The following is a 26054-nucleotide window of genomic DNA, read 5'->3' as shown; positions in this document are numbered from 1 at the left end:
TTAGACATTGACATTAAAAGACAAGAATTTATAGTGCACCTTTGGTTTAAGACTGGTTAATTAACTTTAATAATTTAATGTTTACATCATCAAAAAACCTTAAAAAGAAACATGATATTGTTGAATATTCAGTCATCAAAAACACAGATGTCCTTCCAAGGGGAATACATGGTTCTGTAAGGTAATACACGTTTATACATATATGGCATGGTCATTTTGCCTTTTGCTGCTCAGTTACAGCTATTGTGTGGTCTGATTTTATGTTGTTAACCAGATCTGATCGTAATTATTTCAGTAAGGAAGCTGTAATAAAGACTGTTGAAAAAATCCCACTGGTAATTTAACCAAAATATTAAAACAATTTTGACATGCCTATACAAGAAGGACTGTTCATTGACTGCTCCCTGCTAAAGGATGAGACCATAAGTAACCATCAGGTAGGATATTGTTCCCAAGTCAGAGGACATGAGCTAAACACACCAAGCCACTTGAAGTCCATGATATATGAACAACTGTTAACAGGATGCCTGAATTCTTGGCATAAGACGGCGTGACCAGAAACAGACAATTAAAGCAGGCGATATTGTACAGTAAAATACTGAATTGATGTGAATTGTGTAGATAAGTCAGACAGGTTCAACACATTCCAAAATCTCACAGAATTCTGTAAGCAATCATGACAAGTCTCTTCATTTCTCTTCATTTATGTGACAGGCTTATTTTGATGAAATGTCCCTTATTCAATATTTCCCAAATCTTTTCCCAAAGAATTTGTCTCAATTGTTACCTAGATTTAAATAGAATGAATCATTTTATGCACTGTTTTCTGAGAAAAATGCTACTTAATATCACTGAGAGAGGTTCCACAACCATACTTGAAAATTCCCAAGCACCCCTAAAGAATGCTAAGCACATTCACCAGTATACCATTCACTCTTGCAGGTAAATGGGAAGTGCCAGGCCAGCCAAAGACTCTCGGTACAAAAACACTTAACATTTACTACTCTCTCAAACAATCATCGTCAACCCTTAACAACAACATCCTAAAATAAAAAATGTCTTCATATATTTAAATAAATTCATATAAAAAACGAAGGCAAAATTCATCCTTCCTGTGATTTCCCTATAATTCCTGACATTCAACCACCCAAAAACAAACCAGCTTTTGTATGCTTACTATAATTTTGCCCTTATGTCCATGCAGTACCAGTATGTTGCAGAGATTTCCTTCATGTCATAGTTTGAAACTGAATTTACTGAGTAAATTCAGCAAATATACTGAGTGCATCAATGCATATTAAAGCTGAGAGTAATTTTGATCGCTCGTCCCCAAAGTCAAATATTGTTTAAAAGCCAGTTACACTGATTGCTATTTATCCATATCCCTATATGAGCGTTCAATAAGGAGCATCAAAGGACATTCCAGTACTGTCAGTTTGTCAGTTTGGTGCTGTGGTCCCGTTTGGGTGGGGCAGGAGGTGGGCCTCGCCTTATTGTTGCATAGCCAGAGATGTTGTTGGACATATACCCATTCCCACTATGTCTCTGCTGGTCAAGAAGCTCTGGAGGAGGTGGAGGCAGTGCCATGTCATCCATGGTGGCCACAGGGTCCAACTTGGCTGCAGAGTTTCGCAAAGACTTGCGCCTCAGAGTCTGGTTCAAGTCCTCTAGAAAGTTTGGCTGAGTGCTTCCCTTTGGAGAGGTTGGAGGTGCGGGCCCTCCCTGCAGGGGTGGGGATAGTGGTGGAGGCTCTGGAGTTGTATTGTTGCGGCGCAGTGATGTAGGATGTGCTGTCTTCTTCAGAGAGTTCTTGCTCCATGCAGGCTGGGGCTGGGGGTTCACCACAGCAACTTTTGGGGTGCCTGGAAGGGGCGGTGGAGGAGGGAGATCTGATACATGTGGAGGAGGAGGAAAGCTGTTATTCTCAGTTGGGTCATGGGAGGGAACATGCGTGCTAGGCTGCTGGTTTTGACCCACTTTGTTCTGCAAAGCCAGTGGTAGGTTACCCAGGTTCAGCTTGCCAGGTTTAGGTGGCGCAGGTGGCCCAGTAAAAGAATCCTTGGAAGGAGAACCAGAAGACACTGGAGCTGAAGACGCTGAGCTGGGGTTGAACTTGCTCACTAGATTTCGGCGGGACTCCTGGTATTCTGCTGAAGAGTCGGACTTGACACTGGAGTTGCGTAGAGGGGTTGGGGGAGGCTTCTTGCAACCTCCATAGGGTCCAGAGGGGGCCTTCATTGGAGAACTTAACAGTGCAGGGGGCAGTGGAGGTGGAGGTGGTGGTGCTGGACCTGGAGGAGGTGGAGGAGGTGGACATGGGGGTGGTGGTGGTGGGAAATTGAGTGTAGTATCTGGAGGTGGTGGTGGAAACTCAGGTGACCGCTGTTGCTGCTGAACTTGTCCACCAGGTTGCCATTTTGGTTTAGTCTTAACTGCAGGTGCTGATAGTGGGGCTTTGTGACCCTCTACATTGTTGGTCACTGAGGGAACAGCACCCGGAAACTGGCTGGCAATCTGTTTGACCAAAGATGATGTAGTAGAGGTCTGATTCAAAGGGGGCATCATCTTGGTGATGCTCTGCTGCTTGGGTAGTGTAGGTGGTGGATGAGTTTTCACTGGTGCAGGAGGAGGTGGAGGTGGTGGAGGAGGTGGAGGAGGACCAGGAAGAAGAGGAGCAACTGGAGACACTTGCATGGTGGCGCCTGATGGTTTCGGTGCAGTTTGAGGTGGAAATCCTCCAGTGAATGTTTTGGGCAAAGCCCGAGGTGGCCCTGGGGCCGACAGTGGGGGAGGTGGGGGAGGTGGAGGTGGAGGTGGTGCTAGAGCAGGAGGCTGCTGAGGTGGGAGAGGAGGGGCAGGAGGAGTGGGGGGTGGTGGTGGTGGTGGTGGAGGAGGCGGAGGGGGTGGTGGCGACTGAGTTTGACTGTCTGGAGGGGACACATCCCTGGGTATGTTGGGAAATTTCTGGGCTAGAATGTGTTTGAGGCCACTGGAAGTTAATGGAGCTGGGGCTGCTTGTGGCGGGGGTGGAGGAGGCAGGCTGTTGGTTTGCAGTGGAGGTGGGGGAGGAGGAAAAGCCTCAGCTTGGAAGGAGGCTGGTGGTGGAGGTGGAGGAAAAGGCTGGGACTGGATGGGTACTGGAGGTGGAGGAAGGGGGTGGGATTGGATAGGTGCTGCTGGTGGTGGTGGGGGTAAAGGGTGGCATTGGATAGTTGCTGGAGGTGGGGGAAAAGAGTGGGATTGGATAGTTGCTGGAGGTGGAGGTGGGGGAAAAGAGTGGGATTGGATAGTTGCTGGAGGTGGAGGTGGGGGAAAAGAGTGGGATTGGATAGGTGCTGGAGGTGGAGGTGGGGGAAGAGGGTGGGACTGGACGGGTACTTGAGGTGGAGGTGGGGGAAAAGGGTGGTACTGGGTTGGTGCTGGAGGTGGAGGTGGAAGAGGTTGGGATTTGATAGATGCTGGAGGTGTAGATGGCAGTGGTGGGGATGGCGGGGGTGGTGGGGTGAACTGAGGCACAGTGGCTGGGCTTGGAGGGCCAAGTTTCAGGACAGCCATGGCTGAACCTGGTGCAGGCATGGGTGCTGGTGGAGGAGGAGGTGGTGGGGGTGGGACACTTGCTCCTGGTGGAATATTGTTGATGTGGGGCTTCAAAGGCTGAGGGGATGGTACTTGGAGCACCTGCTGTGCTTGGGGGTGTGGCTTAGCAGCCTGAGAGGCATTCTTCAGGCGGTTGATGGTGCTATATTTGGCAAATATATGTGGGCCTGAGTAGTGATGGACGCAGACAGGAGGAGGTGGTGGCGGAGGAGGTGGTGGCGGTGGTGGGGGAGGAGCTGGAGCTGGAGAGGACTGAGGCAGAACTGGAGAGGTTTGGGCAAGAAGTGGAGAGGACTGGGGTAGAACTGGAGAGAGCTTGGGTGGAGCTGGAAAGGGCTGGGGTGGAGCTGGAGAGGGCTTGGGCAGAACTGGAGAGGACTGGGGTTGAACTGGAGAGAGCTTGGGTGGAGCTGGAGAGGGCTGCGGAGGAGCTGGAGATGGCAGGGGTGGAACTGGAGCAGGCTGGAGTGGAGCCTGAATGGATGTTTGAGTAATGCTACCACGAGGCTGCGAGCCTGACTGTGCATGTGGGTGTGGCATTGAATTTGACTGAGGCTGCACATGCTGCTGCAGATGTACTGACGCAGTTGTATGAGTGATAAAGTGTGCATGGCTGGAGTGGCCACCATGGACACTGTGGGTAGAATGGCTTGAACGTGTTGACTCTGGTCTCGTCTGAGGGGAAAAAAAAATTAAAAATTTAATGGGATACACACCAGGACTGCTTATGTAACAGAGCCTGTCTCCATGTGAATGTTAAGAATGAAGTTGGAGTCCCTGGTCATTCTGTCAGTTCCAGTATTATTATAATAAATTCTTAGAATAAATTTACATCAATTACATGTTAGAGTTTTTCTCTTTCAGAATGAGATTAAGCAAAAAAAACACAAAGACATTTTTCCATAGCATTTTTTAACCCATCTTTACCAAATATGCCAATAATTCTGGAGCTCAGTGTAAGTAACAAATAGTCAAAAACATGGTATTCTGATTGCTATGAGGTACCAATAGACAGATATGCTTTTGGGGAATTAGGCAATGAATGTTTACTGCCAAAAGGTAAAATTGGTCTTAGGACACTTAGAAAAGGCAAACTTGCAATGAAGCCAAGAGGTGTTAGGTGAAGTGAGAACACAGTACACAAGACTGCAAAACTGCTTTTATATCAGGTATTCAAAACTCACCTTGGTACTCTCCTCCATCTGCGTGCCTCTCTTCCAGGCCTCAGAGAAGATGGAGCTGACGACACTCTGTGAGCGTGCATGTGTGGATGAGGTGCCATCTGACACCCCACTGTCTGTCTGACTGGAGTGGTTGGACTGTGACTCTACAAGGACACACAGAGATCAAGAATCATTATTATCCAGCAACTTTGGTCAATGGACACAGATTGTACTTGATTTTCCCTAAACCACAACTGTAAACTGTGAAGAGAATGTCTCATATGCTATGAGAAAGAACTTTGTGTGTGTGTGGTTTGCAAATCTCCATCCATGTACAAGTAGTTGGAATTAGGGTAATTATGAAGCACTCATGACATTCCACCAAGAGTTGTTCCATTGCACCTTGGGTTCCATTGCAATGCACTCACAATGCTAATATGATACAATGATCACTATGATAGCTATTTGCTAGCTAAAACGTATTTTATCATCTGATAGAGAATATGTGATAGCACAGATCAGGTACAATTAGCTCAACTAGATCAACAGTGAAAGTTGAATATGTCACATCGTACACCATCATGTTGGAGCTTCCAGGAATGTCTAAGACTTTACAAATCAAAAACAAGTTTAAATTCTAATACTTAACACGGTTTAGTGATATTATTATGGTCACTGCAACATTGGCAACCTCTCTAGCATCAGTGCTACCTGCTAAACATATGTTAGCACAATTAGGCTTTTCACACTTTAGTCTTTTCTGAAGCAATCCTACAATCAATAGAGCTTTGATCTCTACTATAGTCAGGAAGCATCACTACATATGCTTGAAAAGCACTATGGACTGACATTACCTTTCTACATGTGTATGAATACTGTGAATGAACACAGATTCTAATCAGTTACAGTGAGTGATAATGTTTCTAGGTGACGCACCAGGGTTGCTGACTGAGCTGGTGCCAGACTTGATGCTGGAGCTGGATAGAGAGGACCAGTCGTAGGCGGCCTCAGTGCGTTTCATAGCCTCCTGATAGTTCAGGTACAGCTGCTTTCCATACTGCAGAAACACATGCACACACCTCTTATGAAGAATCATATACATTAGTATGCTAAACTTGGTTACAGTCCCCAGCAGCTATCAACACTGAGCTGGTTATATGTTGAAAGACATGACGTGACATGACAGGTTTGAGCTGCATGAGCTCAGTGGCAAGTTGGTTACCTTGGCAATGCGGATCCCGTTGACCCACTGGTGCAGGGTTCTGACATCATCGCAGCACAGATACTTGATGTACTGAGACTTCTTCTGAATCTGAGGGTGCTGTGGGGACAGTCCAGGGTGTTACCATGACAGACAAGATTTCCAAAGCATCTCTGATGAAAGAATATCTACAGCTACCACCAGAGGGCAGCAACATGACTGATTCACACCATTGCAAGCTCCAATACACACACGGCCAAACGTGATGGCACTGCACAATAAATTACTTACGAATCAGACTGTTGAAATTCTACAGACAATATGGAATCATAAGTAGTAAAGTCCCAGGGAACTTAAATACATGAATGCTGGTCTTGTGGAAAGTGACATGCAATACAAAGTATAAATAATGTACTCAAGTTTCTTCCTGGGGTAATATTGTATAAGCTTCGCTCTCACCAGTCACTAGACTGATGATGCTTGTCCCTCCCATACAGTGTTTATGAAAATTATATGTTCATTCAAATATAGCATTGCATGCTGTATGTGTCTGGACCTGTAATTTATTACTCATCCTATTAGAAAACCACCATGACCCTTGAAAGTTCTCAAATTAGCATCAGTAGCTCGGAACATCCCCCCCTGCATGCACCTTTGTGTTTAGTTCTGCTTGAGTAGCAAAGTACGTGAAGGGATGCCAGTGCCAAGCGATCAAGCGTATTAATTCGAATAACAGGCCACACCCATTAAGACAGTTCTTGGACTGGTCTGATCTACATTGTCAGCAGTGCTTTATCAGATTTCTTTTTTTTTTTTTTGCTTCAAACCTTATGTTCAAAATAACATGCAAATCTGATAAAAACATTTTGAATTTTACAGGCCGTTACTGGGGACTTTGCATAAACGTATAAAAAGGTATAAAAAGCATGTCTGGCATGACTAACGGTTAAATGGTGTGATATCTGGCAAGGAAGCAGATGGCTCTGATATATGACAGTCCTCGAAGGGAGCTGAAATGGAGGACTAATGGTATTACTACACACAGGATGTTTCAGTGTCAAACCCAAGGGACCATTTACAGGCATACATAGATTGATCTTAATGCTGGAGTTCGGGATACTGGCATTAAATGAGGTTTCTCACGCACACGCATACACACCTTGAGGGCCAGGCAGTAGTCAGTGGGTGCCTTATACTTGCTCCGGTAGTCTTGTCCGTAATAAACATTTACATGATCCAGTTGCAGGAAACACACCAAGTCTTTAGAGGCCTGGAGGAGGAACGATAAAAGATGATGTCATTCTTTTATATTACACCATTACAGTTATTAATTGGAATGAAGGTAATGTGACACCAGAGATGTATAAATACATAAAATACATTAAAGAAAAACTACACTCTAATGTGATCTTAGAGGAAATGTGAAGCAAACATGGCTGTACTTTGAGAAAAAGATATATATATATATATATATATATATATATATATATATATATATATATATATATATATATATATATATATGCGTATATATGTGTATATATTCCCAAAGGGTTAAAGTAGACAGACACAGTAACAGGCAGCATATGGTTTACACTATGCTAAGTGGATCCATAAACAGGAAATACCACTGAGAAACTCATTTGGTTCACTGTCCCTTACACACACACACACACATACTGATAAAATGAGTAATAAAATATGTGATATAACACACACACACACACACCTTGGCCTTGCCCTTAGGCACAAAGTAAATGCCAGACGCGCGTAGTAAGAAGTATCGCTTCTTCCATGACTTTTTCCCATCATCCTTCAGCCAGAGCACTCCCTCAATCTCAGGCACTGATACGGAGCCGCCGCAGAAACACTCCTACACAAACACACATGTACACATTCAATGTTAGCATTCATAATCACCACAATCAGTGCATTAGTAGATCATAAAAAAGACGATGGTTCTTCTCCATAAAAATGCCACACAAATAAATTTGTGAATTGAATAAAAAAGATTGCAGTGCACTACTGAAAGTTATGAATGGTTGCCAAATATATATGCATCTTAGGCACCCTATTTTTTTTTTAAATATATATTTTTTCCTTAGATGATTTCTGCATTAATCAAACCAAGGACCCTGGAGCTGTGCCGCTCACGTGTGAAACCATTCTTAATCATTTTATAAACGTTATGAACTCTGCATACAGCTTAGTTACAATACTCTGAAGTATAAATCCAACCCCCTGACCAAGAGATCTGGGTAAAAATATTAAGATGAGGGTGGACATTATTTAGCAGTATTGTGATACTGATACTGTGATACGCACGGTATCACATAGTTCAGCTGACTCGCATTATAAACAAGTGTGTGTGCGCTTTTGTGTGTGTGTGCGAGACCTCCAGCAGTGCCTCCTTGTTTCTGTCGGCCATCTCAGACGTCTCCTTTCTTCCCAGTAGGTAGTTCTGGAAATCATCAGGACCAGACATAAGTGTGACGTATATAAAGAAGTAATATCAGAGAGCAAGTCTTGCACACATCAGGTGTGAGATTTTAAGTTCTCACCTGCGGGTTCTTGAAGAGTGCATACTTCTCTATACGTTCGATGAACATGAGCTTGTTCTGGCTGTCTCTGGTCCAGTTAAGCAGGTTCTCCACAAGGTTCTCGTGGTCCTCAAAAATACGCTCTGAAAACAGAGAGAGAAAGAGAATGAGTATGAACTGAAATTTACTAAGGACAGAGGCAATTATTTTTGTGCTGCTGTTTCTTTTTCACATTCGAGTGAATTGGCTTTTTTCACCAGAAAACTAAATAGTAAGTGCTAAATAAGTAGAGCAGAACATCTCTACATACAGTAGGATACAGTAAGATATATGGCTCAGTTGACAAAATAGACAATGTAGATGTAATATATGATGCAATGCATGACGTAGGAAACAGGATTCAGGCTATAAACCCTTTTATATTGTTCTTCCCCAAGTCCGGGCTCACAGCAAGTGAGCTGTACTGTTGTCGTGAAGAACTTGTTATACCCTGACTGCTCGTCAGTTAAATAAGTAGCAGGATAGGGATTATCCATGCTAGCTATGTGGACACTATTCTCTTTTCCCCAACACTTCCACTGGCTCTAGATCTAGTTCAGCCTGTTACTGCGTATCTTCCTTCTGTATTCCAGACCACAGCTTGGAAGCTGACAAAGAGGTGAGAGCACGTACCCATCTGTAGCTCAGTGATGGTTTCCACCAGAGCCCAGTCGGGACTGTATCCGCAGTGGGACTTATCCAGCAGGCTGTCCAGCACCTGCCTCACACTCTGCCGCTCGTCCACCATCATGGTCTTAGAGCTCTCGTCTGACATGTGCACACGGATCACCAGCTGTGGAAAAGGAAGAAGAAGCAGAAATATCAAACTACTGCTACTCAGGTAGCTTCTTCACAGAATAAATTAGCCTTTAGCCTTCACCCTCCTGTAAGAGGTAGGAACTGGATATGACTAAACTAAGGAGAAAAAAAAGGAAATGACTGGTGAAGAGACATAAAATAATTCTGAAACACTGATGTACTTAATCTTCAAAAATGGATACTTCCGAGTTTCTGCAAGTCAGTATATAGAATTTAAAGTAATTATTGTATTTAATATTCCCTTAATAAAAGGAATATGTTTCTCTGAGAAAAAGAGAGAGAGAAACCAGGAGAGAGAGATACAAAGAGAGCAGCAGACAGACTGATATAAAGAGACAGACAAAGGCAGAAAGAAAGATATATACAGAAAAACAGAAAGTTGTACATGAATGACAGAGAGAGAGAAGGAATGAGATGCAGAGAGACAGAGACATGGAGTGAGACAAAAAGAAATCAGCAGGCCAATGAGAATACACTCTATACAGCTAATCTCTCTGTCTCTCACACAAACACACATAAATGCAAAAATCCCTCTCATTCTTTTGCTCAATGCTGCCTTGCAGGCATGTAGATTTTTAACTTAACTATACAACTGAACAGCATCACTACTAGTTAGAAAACACAAAAAAATCCCCCGCAGATATTTTTAACTGTTATGGCAATTTAGCCTAATAACAAACTGCCTATCTCTGACTTTTATTTTGGCAATGCTAGTACATCTGTTATGAATAAGTTTATAAAAGTTTTGTGAATAAGGCATGCCAGCGCAGAAATCTCTGCCAAAAGGCATGAAATTAACCAGACCCATTTGACCCATAAATGGAAAAATACTTCATTTCGACAAACGTAAACTGTAACAATTGGTTAATAAACTGCTGCTGACATTACACATTCTTTAAACGATATGGAAAAAGTTTATAACCTCTGCATGTTATAACCCTGATGTGCATTACAATGAGCTCCATAGCTGCATTATTCAGGCTGAACATCATCGTTTCCTTATAAACGCCTGATAAAGAAACAGAGAAACAGAGGCTCATTCAGCACACTGAGCTTCAGTGTGTTCATTAGTGTGAATATGTGTCTGGTGGTATTCAGATCAGTGTACTGGTGCAATGAGACGGCACTCACTAATATACTGGCCTTTCAAGGACTCGTCTGAGCTCAACTCAGAACAAAGAATGACTAACAGAGTCCCCACTATGTTTACAAAACCTCTTCCACGATATAAAAGAACAAGGACTAGTCAGATGATGATATACTACAGTCACAATAAATTGCATCATGATGCGCTCTTCTGAAAGTATTTCCAGTATTAGGCGCAGGAATTTTTCGGAACCTCACGATTTAACTTAACGATTCAGTGTCAAGATGCAATTATAAATTGATTTGTAATGGATCTTGATTTTTTTTTCCCACCAGTTTTCTCCCCAGTTTATGTGAAGCTCTCCAACTGCATTTACCTGTTGCTCATGCTGTGTCACAGGGCAGCGTAACACACTCGGAGGAAAGCGCTATCTGCCCTCTTCCATATACCTAAACTCACAGATAGCCATGATTGGCTAGTCGCAGTGACTGACATGGGAGAGAGCGTATGCAATCCCTCCCACCCTTGCGATCTCTCCCACCCTGCTCTCTTGACTCCCAGCCATAGATGGCTGTGGCATTGTCACGAATTGAACTCGGTCTTCTCAGCTTTTCATAACATTTACATACACAAAGACAAAAAAAATCCAAACTTCTTCTAGTTAGATGATGCAAGCCTTTCAAAATATGCATGTGTGTGTAAATCTCTGTTATGCTGTAATCATTTTGCTGACATGGTTTGGCTCCTCTTGTCCCCTTAGAGGGAGGCGTGACTGCAAATCAATACAAAGTTCTTCTGACTGATCAGCGTTATCCTATGATGAAACATTTCTATCCTGTTGGACGTGGTCTCTTCCAGACTGACTCTGCCCAGCTCCACAGGGAATGAGAGCTCACTCAATGGTTTGATGAGGATGAAAATGATGTAAATCATATGCTATGTCGTTCACAGTCACCAAAATTGTACACCAACAGGAGATTTTGTTCTGATAGCACTCTTGAGATATGCCAAGATGCACTGAAGCTGTTATGGAGACTTGTGGTGGCCCAACACCTTAGTAAGACACTATGATGGTCTTTCCTTTAATTTGTCAGCTGTCTTTGTATACGGCCATCAGGGGAACACGCAATCTCAGTGGCTTAATAGCCAAAATTTATACTTCCATGACTGAAAAGCTAGTCCAGGTTTTCCAGGACGTGGAAACCCTGATTTAAAAACAAAAAAAAAGTATTGCTGTGTCAATCTTAGTGGGGTTCCTCTCTTACTAAATCCCACCCCCCCCCACACACACACACACACTGACCTACTTTCTAGCATGCTCTCTCTCCTCGTCTGTCTGCGGCATGCTGTGCAGCATTGAGGCAGCACATATACAGGTCTATGATATTCATGCGCAACAATACCCTGATGGTTTACATAGCTTTTTTCCTTTCTTTTTTTTTTTTTTTTTTTTTTTAAGCTTAGCTTGCTCTGATCAATAAGGCTTTACTTTATTATGACTTCAATTTTTGTGGATAAAAAAAAAAAACAGTGCAGTATGGATAGGACTATAAACAGCCATTTATTTAGTATGTCATCCTACATGTTACCACCTCCTTTGATAATATAAATGTGAGAGATCCTCTTATTAATCTTATAAAAATATCAGTAATAACCCATTTAAAGATCTCATACGTGTGGTGCTGTGGGAAATCCGCAATAGTCAAAAAAGACAGAATATTGGATTTTGCCAAAAACTGGATGTATAACATACTCTGACACCTCAAATTTAAGAAAGCATACATATCTTTCAATAAAAACGATGTCAAATGGTTAATTTACTTTCTATTCTTGCAAGAATGGCTCTTTTCACTCATCATTGTTATCGGTTTGTGTTAACATAAGAGCTGTGTGTATCGTCCAAAAATCACATACTAGCGTACTAAATCATATTTGTGTGATTTGATGTTATAAATAGTATCCCAACTTCTACTTAGAATGATAATATGTGATTTGGGACATGTTATTTGTGTCCGTTTATAGGGTGCCACGGGCCTACTGCAACAAGTTATTTAAATACTTCTTTTGTTATACATTTGCTTGCACTTGTATTGTATGAACAAATGGATCTTAAGTCTTAAGACAAATATAAACTCTGTAATTTTGAATTTTGAAGCTTATGGATTTCACATTAACAGAGTTGTGGCCTACTGATATAATGAAATACATATATATATATACATACACACACACACACACACACACACACACACACAAAACAATCAGTCTGTCAAGATGTATAAAACCTTGCTAGCCAAGCGTGATTCATTCACATAGTGAATGTCAGACTTTGATCAAATTTTTGGAGCGCTATATGGCAAAGTGAAAGAGACAATGGTTCTGGTCATGTGACCAGTTACACCAGCCATATTAAAAACATTCAAATAAAATCAAATGACAATACTGAATTAAATTTACAGCTCATATCAACGATTCAGAATAAAATTTAGGGCACTTTTCTGACCAATGGGAAAAATGAGAAAACATCCAAATATTTCTGAGTATACAAAATTGAAAGCAAACCAAAAACAGGAGAAGAAAATGACAGATGATATACTGATAAATTCATATTAAATTGCATCATGATACATTTTGAAGATTATTGTTTCTATGCACCAACAAACGTAATAATTTTTTTTAAAAATCAGTTAGATTTTTTTTTTCAGTCAAACACTTAAATTTTGAAAATGTCTGATTTTTTTTTCCCCATGTGGCCACTTTGTTTTTCTGGATCTTTGTTAGCTATTTCAGAATATGATATTTTTGCAGTATCGCCAAACCCTAAAACCCCTCTAACACTCCCTAACACACACTCACACACACACACACACACACACGGCTTTGGCGCACCCACCTTTTTGACCTGTGCTTCTTTAATTTTCTCCAGAGCCACACGAATTTTTTCCGCCTTTGCTTTGGCAGCCTGCTCCTCCTACAAACACACAAAAACGTTACCACACAAACACACACAGACATGTGCATACACCAACACACACAAAATACCTTCACACCAGCAGGAGCATTGTGTATTGAATAATAATCTTTTTGAAAGTTGACAGGTTGATTTCTGGTCCTCCCATGACCCCCTATCATCAGCCCTACCTGTCCCCTCCAACACGCTGTCATCATATCCATGTTCACTCTTCAAACCCTAAACACACGGCAGCTTGTGTCTCTGTGTGTGTTCCGCTCACCAAGCTCAGGACCTACTCACACATCCCGTCCCGTCTCTCCAACCCTTTGGAGGACGAACGGCTGCTTTTTCATATAAAAAGTCCACAGCAATGGAGACGCGAAGCCAAAATGTCACAGACAAAACCGAATGTCGATTTGTTCAGGAGAAAAGATCTGGAGAGTGGTTGTGGGTTCAGTAGAAAAGCCAACAGAGATTGTCTTCAGCCAAAAAGTGGACTCCATGATGGAAAAAAAAGAGACAAAAAGACAAAACAAAAGTCAATCCTGGTTGGTCAGAAGGTGTGTGAAGCTGCAAGGAAGTGTGTGTATATGTAGTGTCCAGAAGCATGAGACACAGCTGGAGACATGGAGACACACTGAGGTGTTAGAAGACACGCTGCTGATCTTCAGCTCCACACACTGCACTCTGGAGGAGTGGGAGGGGTCAGACAGAGAGAGAGAGAGAGAGAGAGAGAGAAAGAGAGAGAGAGAGAGAGAGAGAGCCCCATTCACTGCAACTGTCTGTCTCTCTTTCTCAGTCTATCACTTCTCTCTGTCCCTCACTCACCTTCATCTCCCTCTTTCCGTTTGTCTCTCTCTTTGTCTCTCAGCTTCACTCATGCACTCTCACTTCGGTCTTTCTCTCACCATGCCCCGTTCTCTGTACTTTTTTCTTTCTTTCTCTCTCTCTTTCTCTCTGTCTTACTTGCATACCCTGCAAGTAATTTCCCATTTTCTGTCTTTTCTATTTTCTTTCCTTTTACGGTCGCTCTCTATGTCGCTGATTGTACCTATCTGCTTTCCTGTTTCCGTCTAACTTCTTGCGTCTCTTTGCCCATGCCTTGTTCTCTCTCAGCTGCTGTCGATTTTCCCTCCTTGTCCATCTGTCTCCTTACTTTGCTCCTAATATATCTCTCCGTGTCCTTCACTGTCTTTCTCTCAGTTGTATCTATCTCCCTGCTTCACTCCTCCAGGCACATTCTTTCTGGGTCTCTTGGTTTCTTTCTGTCTGTCCCTCCTTCTGTCTTTCTCTCCCAGTTTCTGTCTACACTCATTCTTTGTCTCTCTCTACTTTTTCATTTTTCTTTCTGTCTATTCTGTACTGTTTTTCTCTCACTCTCTCTGTCTTTCTGTGTTTTAGACAGTTCTCTCTCTTTCTCTGTCTCCCTGCTTCAATCCTGTCTCTCTTGGTCTCTCCCATTTTGTTTTTCTCCCTCCTTCTCCATCTCTCTTTGTCCCTCACTGTCTTTTCCCTTTTTTCTTTGTCCCTCACTGTCTCTCTCGCCACTACTACTCTACTGTCTTATAGTCTTTCTGTCCTCCTTCTGTCTTTCTCTCTGTATCTCACTGTCTCACTCTTTCACAGGTTCATGTCTGCACTCCTTTCTCTTTCGCTCTGCAGAACAGCTGCATTTCTCCGGGACTGTGTCCAATCTTGGGGTCTAATCCCCCGCACAAACATGAGAAGCCTCCACAGAAGACCCTCTGCACCAATCGGTGTATACAGCTGAAGCCCGAGTGCCAATCAGAGGGCAGTGTTTCCCTGACCTTCTTTCTAGCAGCCAATCACAGAGAGTCTAAGCAGACGTCTCCTATCAGCCCTTTTATCTCAGTCTAGGAAAAGAAACAGCATCGGTTTGGGAAATTTACAGTCTAAGCAGACAAGTCAACTCTCTTTATTGACACACTTTATTTAAATACTTGGGAGAAATAATCCACCTAGTCATTCTGTCCTTAATTTCATTTCCGGTCTGTAGGCCAGGAGAGAGTATTGGAGAGGGAGGTAAAGACAGAGTGAATGAGAGACACTCTACAGATGCAATGTATATAAAAATGGAAATGTTGCAGATGGAAAAAGGAAAAGAATGTAGAGAAAAAGAACAGGAGAAAAGAGAAATCTTGCAGGTCTTTGTCTAGGGTAGATTCCTGAGAGAGAGGGTGAGAGAGAGCGAGAGAGAGATAACAGGCTTTGCAGAGGCTGTTACAAAAATATTCAAATTCTCTTTGAAGTCTCTTGCCTTCTCTGCCCCCCCTTCCTCTTCCTCCCTCGCTCTCTCTTCTCCATGTTCTGTAATTCACCGTGCTGTCTCTGTGCTCATACAGAATAAATAAAGTGAGCCCAGTTCAGTCTCTCATCATTGTTAAAGAAATACTCTAGTGCTTTTCCCCCCACCAAATCTCTCCTGTAGTGGTCCCCAAACTGCGGCCCTCTTCACAGTTTTAACCGACCCGTGGAACCATATCAACAATACATTTTGATTGGCCCTCTGAATAACTATATGGTTCACAAAAGAACTACCTTTATGCTTAGGCTACATTACATTATATAAACACTTTTTTTTGCTAGCACTCGATGAAAGTAATGACGTGTGAGACATGAGCAGCTTCTCATAATTATAGGTGGAGTTGACAGAGAGAAGAACCTCCTGCTCTACAAAGCCTCAAAGGTACAACAATGGGACAGGATATTTTTTGAGAAGGTTCGCCAAATGATGGAATTTTTGGGACTTGACTGGGCAAAGCCCACAAATGTGATAACTGGCGGTGCACTGAGCATGGTCGGCACAAGACGGGGACTGCTTGGCCTCGTCGATATAGAGATAGATGAACGAGGCCACACACACCCACTACATATCCACTGCTTAGTTCACTAGCAAGCCTTGTGTTGCAAAGTTATCAACTAGAATTCTATCATGAAAGTTGTAGTGTCATGTGTAAACTTTATCAGAGCAAACTTTATCAGGCATAACCACTGACAGTTCCAAGAGTTTTTGTCCGAGCTAGACTCTGATTATGGTGATGTACTGTACCACACAGAAGTCAGTTGGTTGAGTCGAGGCAGAGTTTTGAGACACTTTTACAAGCTGCTTTCTGAGATTGACACATTTCTTCATACAAAGCAAAACTGTCAGAGAGCTGACGGATCCAGAACCTAGCTTTTTAACTGATGTGACAGAATTGTTTAACAGCCTTAATTTACAGCTTCAAGGCAAAGGTATGATGTGTATTCTCATGTGAAATCATTCAAAGTCAAATTAACACTGCATTTAAGTCAAATACAAGAGCAAAATTTTTGTAATCTTTCTCTGACACTGAAGCTATGTACTGAAAAACCACTGATCCCATTCCCATCCAGAAAATGTGTGGAAGCATTGAAATTGCTAAAGAGGGAGTTTGAGGTGAAATTCCGTGAACTACATCTCCATGCAAAGACATTCATCTTTTACGAAACCCATTTGCTGCTGACAGATGATGCCTTGCCTTGTTATCAAATGGAGCTGGTTGAATTGCAGAACTGTGATGCTTTGAAAGACGCATTCAGGGCAAACAGTCTGATTGACTTCTGTGCCTCCCTACTCCAATTTCCTGAACATCAAAAGGCACGGTCTCAAGATGTCCACCATCTTCGGCAGCACTTATGTCTGTGTGCAAACCTTCTCAAGAACGAAATTAATGAACACGGCAATAAGATTAAGGATCAATGATGAACATTTACATCAGTCATTGACACTGGCTGTGACAAGAACGGAGCCGGACATTGACCTTGTCACCGGCCAGATGCAAGCCCACACACAAAATATGTTGTATTGTAGTAGTTGTATTGGAAGACCTCCGTTGTACTGGGCACTTTTCTTTTCTGTATCATAAACAGCCTAAATTAACCTGACTGCTAAATAAATACATATTGTATTTTCTATAGAATATTATCATTATATATAAATTGGTTTTCAAAGGTACTGTGGGTATGGTGTTGGATCACACAAGGATGGCGTTGGACATGAGGATTGTGTTAGAGCACATGTGGATGGTGTCAGGGCACAAAGAGATGGTGCTGGACATGGAGATGATATTGGGTACCATGTAGACAGCATTTGGGAATGTGGGAATGATGTTGGGGCACATGTGGACAGTAATGGGGCACATGGAGATGGTGTTGGACATGGGGATGGTGTCGGGGCACATGGGGACAGTGACTTTTAAAGATCGATATACGTTTAAATTAGACGAAAACAAATATGGCAGCCAAGTGGCTTCATGTTGCTGTGTATAGAATACCACCAGCTGTCCTGTTGTCTAATATGTACATCTAATAGTTCTGGAGAAATATTTGTGCATGTGTGTGACAGAGACAGAGAGAGAAAGATTATTTATATTTTGTAAGAGGATTAAAGTCCCTATGAGACATTGCATGTTCTAGAAACCAATCAAAAGCTTACCTGTGCATGTTTATTGGCGTGTATAAACACACTTGTGCAGCCAAAACACATTTCCAGCTCAAGTCAAATTATGAGTCTCTCTCTGTAAATACACTGCAGTCCTCAAAGCTCTAAATACGCAAACAACCACCCACAAACATACACAATAACCTGTACAGCCAAATGGTGGAGTGGAGGTGGTGCTCCATCCTTAGCGTTAATATTCACTGACTAAATTCCCCATTGTGGTTAACCCTTTTAGGCACATGGTATCACACAGCTGTCTTACTTCAAAACATGTTAGCTATACAAAAATACCTGGCTCGATAATAGCGGTACTAGCAAAGTAGTGTTACACCATGCGTTTTTTATAGAATTGCAGTCTTAATAGAATTAAGGATTAAATAAGCGAGTATTATACTGGTTATTCCAGTAGCTAACAGTCCAACAGTCAAAGGGAAAAGAAGCCTGAGCTTCCTGAACCATTTTTTAATCAGCTTTCTACAAATTTAATCGTTGCTAGCTGACATTCACTAGCTAGTTCAGCACAAACGCTACCAGACTGAGAGTGCAAAGGCTAAAATGGACTTCCTCGAAGATACAGCACATCTTTTCAAACTTCTGCTCATGCACTGTCATAGGAGGAGAACACTACCGTACTGTTATGTAGTACCCAGAATAGAACAAAAGAGAACAGTGCAAGACCACCGCGGACAATTACGCTCTCCTGGGATTCAAACGTGTGAACTCCTGACACCAGGAAACAACTTGGTATACTGTACAGGGATTTTGCTGTACAGGGATATTGCTAGGAAATCCCACATACTGTCAGACTTTCACCTCACATTTAAACTCTTAGAAAATATCAAACAAATACAGCTCAATAATATGTTTGACTTCAACATCTCAGATAATACCAAGTTTTGATAGTTGCTGTAAATTACAACACTGGTTTGTAAAAAATATTCATGTTCTGCTGGTGTGAAGGTAAAACAAGTTGATATCCATGCACACTATATCAACAGTATTAGTAAAAGGGTTCTTCAGTTTGTTCCTGTAGTGAAAACTTTACCATGTAGAACCTCATCAAGAATTTCCCTATGAGAGACGTTTCCATGCACAACCCATTTAGGAAGTAACAAACCCTTAACAATCTAAAGAACCCTTTTCGATGAGTGCAAATATAAAATACAAATATAAAATAAAAAACCATCCTTGAACATATACACTCACCGTCCACTTTATTAGAAACACCTGTACAACTGCACATTCATTCAGTTATCAAGTCAGCCAATCATGTAGCATCAGAACAATGAAAAAAATCCTGCAGATACAGGTCAAGAGCTTCAGGTAATGTGTGATCTCTGTGACTTTAACTGTGGCATGGATGTTGGTACCATAAAGGCTGGTTTGAGTATTTCAGAAACTGCTGATCTCCTGGGATTTACACACAACAGTCTCTAGTGTTTATACAGAATGGTGCGAAAAGCAAAAAACATTGAGTGAGCGACAGTTTTGTGGGTGGAAATGCCTTGTTGATAAGAGAGGTCAGAGGAAAATGGTCAGATGGGTTCAAGCTGCCAGGAAAGATATAGTAACTCATATAATCACTCTTTACAAATGTGGTGAGCAGAAAAGCATCTCAGCATGCACAAAACATCAAACCTTGAGGTGAATGGGCTACAACAGCAGAAGATCACACCAGATTCCACTCCTTTCAACCAAGAACAGGAATCTGAGTTTATCATGAACACAGGCTCATCAAAACTAGACAGTTGAAGATTAGGAAAAAAAAAAAAATATCACCTGGTCCTTTTTCAGTCTTCGACAGTCCAGTTTCAACTGTGCCCATGTTATGCTCAGATTCCTGTTCTTGGCTGACAGGAGTGGAACCTGATGTGGTCTTCTGCGGTTTGATGTGCTGTGTGTTCTGAGATGCTTTTCTGCTCACCACGGTTAGAAAGAGTGCTTATTTGAGTTACTATAGACTTCCTGTCAGCTCAGACCAGTCTGGTCATTCTCCTCTGATCTCTCTCATCAACAAGGTGTTTCATTCTGCAGACCCTCCGCTCACAGGATGCTTTAGAGACTGTTGTGTGTGTGTGAAAATCCCAGGAGATCAGCAGTTTCTGAAATACTCAAACCAGCCCATCTGATACCAACAACCATACCACGGTTAAAGCCACAGAGAACACACTTTTTCCTCATTCTGATATTTGATGTGAACATTAACTGAAGCTCTTGACCTGTATCTGTATTATTTGCATTGTGCTCCTGCCACATGATTGGCTGATTAGATAACCACATTCATATGCAGTTGTACAGGTGTTCCTAATAAAGTGGACGGCGAGTGTATGCATCTCATAGTAACAGTGCTGATCTAGAATTAGTATGAATTCAAGCATGTTCCTGTAGTAGGACGGATTACAACAAGAAGGCTAAAACCAATCCTAGATCAGCATTTAACAACAACAACAACAACAATACTACTACTAATAATAATTAAATCATAATAATAATAATAAACATTAAATCATCAACAATTCATCAACAATTTCCTGCAATGTCTGGGTTGTCTAAAAATACACAGACCATCTGGGTTTAATTTCCCTGAAAGCACTGTAGCTGTCATTTTATACATATTAGAGCACGCTCTAACTAGTTCTCATTAAACCACTTCTTTGAAACTGGGCACAAACCCCACAAGATAGTAAACTGAGGTAACAAATTTGTAACCGTACTTAGCACAATTTACTTCTTTGTGCTCTTAATTTGCTATTTTGAATTCAGTAAATACAGTATGTACTTATTGGATATAAGATCAGCCCAGCATACACCAATACTTGATCTTAATCAATGTAAGAACAACAGTAGAGCTGATCTCAGAATCAGGGATTGATACATAAAACTTCCACCAGCACTGTCTGGATAATAAAACAACGAAACTCCTGTAAGGAGAGAAAGTAAGTGGGAGGAGCTTCTAATCATATGGGCGTGGCAGATGCAGGAAAGAAATAAGGGTGAGGCTAGGCAAATCAGATGACTCTAGTGGTGGAGTTAGGAGGCATTGATGAACACAGATCATTCACATGCAGAGAGATAAAAAAGGGGGAGGAGCAAGCGAAAGGCGTCACCTTGGTCAGCAGGTGAGAGGGCTTTCCTGCAATGCTTTTGAGAATCAGAGAGGTCTCCCTGTCCAGGTAGGAGTGCTTTAACAATGGCAAGGAGAAAGACAAACAAGATCAGTCAGTGCACAATGAGAAATATTTGTGATCTGGTCAATCTAGAAAATGTGCAATTGATCATTTAAAGAAGTGGGAAAGCGATGCATGTGTTGATTGTGGTGTAGTAACTGAATAGGGAAAAAAAAAGATGATAATCACATCAAGAAACAAAGAAATGGGATCAAATAAAACGATTAACACTTAACACAAAATGATTAACACTTCAGGAGTCCCTAGGTGTCGCCTTCTTGGATTGTGTTGTAATGACTTGCTAAATCAGAAATGGAAAATTGGAGCCCTAAGTTATAATTAACTGACTTCGCTGGCCATTTTATCAGGTCGACCTACTATATAGGTCACTTTGTAGGTAATTATTGACTGTAGCTCTGTCAGTTGCACAAAGTGTCAGATATCAGTGCTCACAACTACCAATATTCATACCAACAGTGATGCGATGTGACAAAGTAGCCAGAATTTTAATGTCACTGGAAGCTGGCAGGTTTTAAAACAAGCATTACTGATGCAAAGTGGGCGGGGCAATCAACACAACTTCATGCAATAGGAACGAGGGACTGTGGTATGTTTCTTCACCCCCCAACCATCCAGGACTTGGGGATTCTGACATTAGGAGACACTGATGCGTTGTAGTGATACAATTCATACACAACCAGGTCCCGAATTTTTAATTTTAGTGTGAGATGTATAACATGTGGTCAAAAGGGGGGGTTTTGTGTATGTTCTGTAGTACAGATATCATATTTTTGTGGGATATCATACTAGCCTGGTGCTACCAGGGAAACCATGGCAACTGGAAGTAAACTCACCATGGGAACCATAGCAACCCAAACCTCATGATATATGGAATAAAGCTTCCACATCAACAATACCAACATTGATTGCCAATTGTTAGAGGACAGGAAGTGACCTATATGGTAGATTAACCTAAAAATGGCCAAGGAGTGTTGATAGAATGTAGGTATACCTAATGAAATGGCAACCCGGTGTATAAAAACCAAGTGTAATGATAAATATAGGAAGTACAAAAAAAAGTGCTCCATATAGCCGTGAGTTACACAGAAATGTTCTGGTGTCTGTCCTAGAAACCTACACACATGTAGAACTGTAGAAATACTAGATTTGGAACTGTTTTTTTGTTCAGAAAAACTTTATTACTCAGAAGATTATCTTTGCATAACATAGTCATTTACTGCTTCCACTGAAACAAACCTAAATCTATTATTATAGCAGTGTCTGTGTTTTTTTTTTTTGATGCTGTGTTTCAGTACAGTCTTAATAATGTAGTTAACCCCTTAAAATCTCAGCTTATTATGAATTATTTAGTAACTACATTAAACCTAATAGCAAAAATCTGCAGTTATATGAGAGTGAGGAATGTAAATCTGAACACTTTGAGTGGTTAGAGGAAATTATAAACACAAACACACATTCACGTTCATCACACACACTTACAGTGCACTGATCCACTTCCCTCTCGCGGGAGGTGAAGTCTAGGTGCCGTCTGGCAGCGTTACCATTGACCCTTCTGAATGAGGCATGCTGGGAAAAGGGGAATGGGCCAAGTGGTGACATCACAGACATACAGGTAAAGAGAGACATGTCAATCATGCAGGTGGGCAAGGAGAGGTTGGGAACAGGGAAGCAAAGGTCAAAGGTTAAAGTCATGTGTTTGCATTTAGCACTTGTGATCTCACTTTTGCCCCTGGATGTCATATTTACTTCATTTTTCTCTCTATTCTCTAACCTCAAAATCCTATTTATCACTTCTATCCTGCCCAGTATTCCATCTGTGTTATGTTAAATACACATTATCCTAATGTTAATATGTTTACATCTACCTTTTAATAGTGTAACTGATATTGTGGGTGTTCTCAAATAAGTAAGGAATAAAACACTGGTTGCTGTTACCACCTTGAAGCACATCCTGAAGTGTTTTATTCCTCTTATACCACAGCAATTTGCCAGCGCTCACAGTTTGAATGACACATAAGTTTTAACTGTTTATAGTTACATTTGCTGTTGTGGAACTTCCATGAAACAACTTGATTCCTGTTATCACTTTTGTTAGAACCGATAAAGTCCTCTGTGATTTTCCCCAAGCAGAAAACTTACTGACTGTTACAGAGCTCTGGCACTTCCTTCCATAAATGTTAAATAAGCATCTCCTTACAGAAAATTTTAGTTTTCCTTATCAATGATTAGATATTTTTCTTTGTTAAAAAACAGAATGTTTTTAAACAGTCTGTTTATTATTGGTCTTAGATTACGTGGCATAAAAACCCATACGAGTCCCGGTGAATGAGTTGTTTCTATAGAAACGATAATGTATGAGAATGAGCGTGTTAATATAAAACTGTAATTTGACTTATAGACAGAATTACTGTCTGTTATAGAAAATTAATCAAAACCTTCAAACCAATCAGACTTGAGAATTTAACAGCACTGTGGTATAAATTTATATAATGAATCTGTGCTGTAATCAGTTTCATAAAAACTGTGAAATTTTGTTTTTTTATTTTTTGTAGAAGGGGTAACTTGGTTGCCTATATTTCTGCTATAGACTAGCAAACCGTCCTCTGATTTCCCCTTTTCATGTCCTTTGACCATTTTATACACACTATCCTAAAGACCCAGGCTGACAATTCTGAGCTCAGAAGGGTGTCTATTAGATACTAAAGCTCATCTGAAAAGCTGATGGCTCAGAAATTATCATAATAAAGCTCCCATATAATAAAAAGATTAATATAAGCAGCCAGGATCTAGGCGCTGTGACAGGTCAGTCATGCTCATCGTGCAAAATGACATACTGGACAAAAGGGCAGACCAGGCGGCGCCACTCATGCTGTCAGCGTGGGGTTTAGAACACATGCACTCACATAAATAACTGGCATCACAGTGATAATTAATTAGCTATAGCTGAAATGGTAATTGCAATTACACACAGTGGGCAAGTGGGTTAATTGAGGACAGAAACACTCACATGCACACACACAGTCTCACACAGTCTCACACAGTCTCACACGGAGTCACACACACAGTCACACACACAGTCACACACACAGTCACACACACAGTCACACACACAGTCACACACAGTCACACACACACACAGTCACACACAGTCACAGTCACACACAGTCACATGCACACAGTCACACGCACACAGTCACACACACACAGTCACACACACAGTCACACACACAGTCACACACACAGTCACACACTGGGCCTTTTCTACTGCACACTAAAAAACTGTGGCAAGGCTTTCCACTGGCCAGTGGTACATTACTAAACGTTTGAGTTATGATTTGTTTGGAAAGACAGAGCAGAATCTAACAGTACTTGGGGAGGCACTAGCAGCGTATTGTGTAAAAAACCACAACAGCAGAACTTGTGCTTCTCTGCCACAAATGTAACCCAAGCAAAGAAAAAAAAAACTTTTTCTCAGTTCCTGCTTTTAGATTTTACATTTTATTTCATTTCACTTTACTGTCATTTTATTTTATTACTGTCTACCCAGTTGTCCCTATAGAATGAACAAGAACCCTAAAATCTGCTGGTTCCTGCTTGGATTTGGTTTTTGAATGTACAATACAAAAGAGCCCAAACACACACGCACACACACACACACACACACACACACACACACACACACACACACACACACACACACACACAGGGCACACAATGACATCATGATACAAAGCTTGTTAAACCACATCTGGCTTCTATTAAACCAGTCAAATCTCAAAAAAGTAATTTGATTCTACTGTAGTAGAGTCATTGCGGCTCGGCTTCAGATTTTTTATATGCGGGTGTGTGTGTGTGTGTGTGTGTATGTGTGTGTGTCTTGCTCCTTTTATTTCATTAAGGCTCTCTGATAGATGTACTGATAAACTGGGTGAATCTTAAATCCAGTAAAAAAAAGCGTGTGTGTGTGTGTGTGTGTGATAGCTCCAGGATGAAAACACAGTTTGAAACATGCACGTAATGATTTAGACGTATGGTTTAAATGATGATAGCCCTCCAGTGTAAAGTCATTATCAACATCAACATCTTGGTTGATTATATTTTGGGATTTTTAGAACAACTTGAAAATTTTAAGAATTAAGTAAGGAATATCATGTCTCCTATACCACAGCAGTTTGCCAATCCTAACAATGTTTAATTAATTAAGGAATAACATGTAATTTTAAAAAATATATATAGTTACATTGTTATGGAACAACGAAACAAGTTGTTTTTTTTCTTCTCTTGATCTTAATAAGACAAAACAATTTAGCTCGTCATGCTACAGAGAAACCGGGATGTGCAGCAGCCTCCGTCTGAAGAGTTTCCCCTGTCAGAAAACTTACTGTTACAACTTTACCTTTGATTCTGACAAAGCGCTCACACTGGAGACTCCTTCGAACAAGCCAAATACACATCACCTTACAGAAAACATCACCATATCAGCAATTACACATTTTTAAAATCTGTTTATGTGGAGCGTCATATTAGAAAGAGTGCATTAATATACGTAAACCTCACAGCTGGATCTACTGTTAGAGCTGCTGCAATCAGAATCGAGTGTTCAGTAGCTCTCTGGTATAAACTTATACTTATACTTATCCCACAGAATATCTTCCAAAAGCCTTCTTACATTTCTCTATTTCTACCACACTGTATCGTGCAGGCAGAAATCCCTCACATCTGTTTCATTCTGTTTCAAAGTCTAATTCAATTTTTGGTCACAGCCGAGCCAAAGCCTGGTGAAATGTGCCACTATTGTATTCTCACCCTGGAGCTGGGAGCACTACTGTCCTCCATGACCTCAGAGTGCAAAGCACCCTGGGAAAGGAGTCACAACACATCATTCACTTCTGATCTCTGTTTGTGGTTTTATTCTGTACATTCTCTAAACTCTGTGAACTCTTGTGTAAATCCCTTAAAGCTTTTGTTATTATTTGTAACTCAA

At 41.3% G+C, this 26054-nt stretch overlaps 1 protein-coding gene across 5 annotated transcripts in view; it reads right to left on the bottom strand.

Annotated features, from left to right (window-relative positions):
* Window positions 1-38: 38 nt before the first annotated feature.
* The window catches only part of raph1b (Ras association (RalGDS/AF-6) and pleckstrin homology domains 1b), a 64691-nt gene continuing 38675 nt past the window's right edge, over window positions 39-26054 (bottom strand). Inside the window, exons 6-17 of one of the 5 annotated variants that reach the window (XM_053229787.1) lie at window positions 22550-22636; window positions 20990-21064; window positions 13340-13417; window positions 9174-9333; window positions 8523-8644; window positions 8357-8422; window positions 7691-7834; window positions 7121-7231; window positions 5983-6081; window positions 5697-5817; window positions 4782-4924; window positions 39-4272 (exon numbers count right to left, since the gene is read on the bottom strand). In XM_053229787.1, coding sequence (XP_053085762.1) covers window positions 1432-4272; window positions 4782-4924; window positions 5697-5817; window positions 5983-6081; window positions 7121-7231; window positions 7691-7834; window positions 8357-8422; window positions 8523-8644; window positions 9174-9333; window positions 13340-13417; window positions 20990-21064; window positions 22550-22636 — 4047 coding nt within the window. In that variant the 3' untranslated portion in view covers window positions 39-1431. The other 4 variants (XM_053229788.1, XM_034299973.2, XM_053229790.1 and 1 more) reach the window with 4 other exon arrangements.

This window comes from Pangasianodon hypophthalmus, chromosome 26 (genome assembly GCF_027358585.1).
Source record: "Pangasianodon hypophthalmus isolate fPanHyp1 chromosome 26, fPanHyp1.pri, whole genome shotgun sequence".
Classification (NCBI taxonomy): Eukaryota; Metazoa; Chordata; class Actinopteri; order Siluriformes; family Pangasiidae; genus Pangasianodon; species Pangasianodon hypophthalmus.
This window is presented reverse-complemented; position numbering and strand designations above follow the sequence as displayed.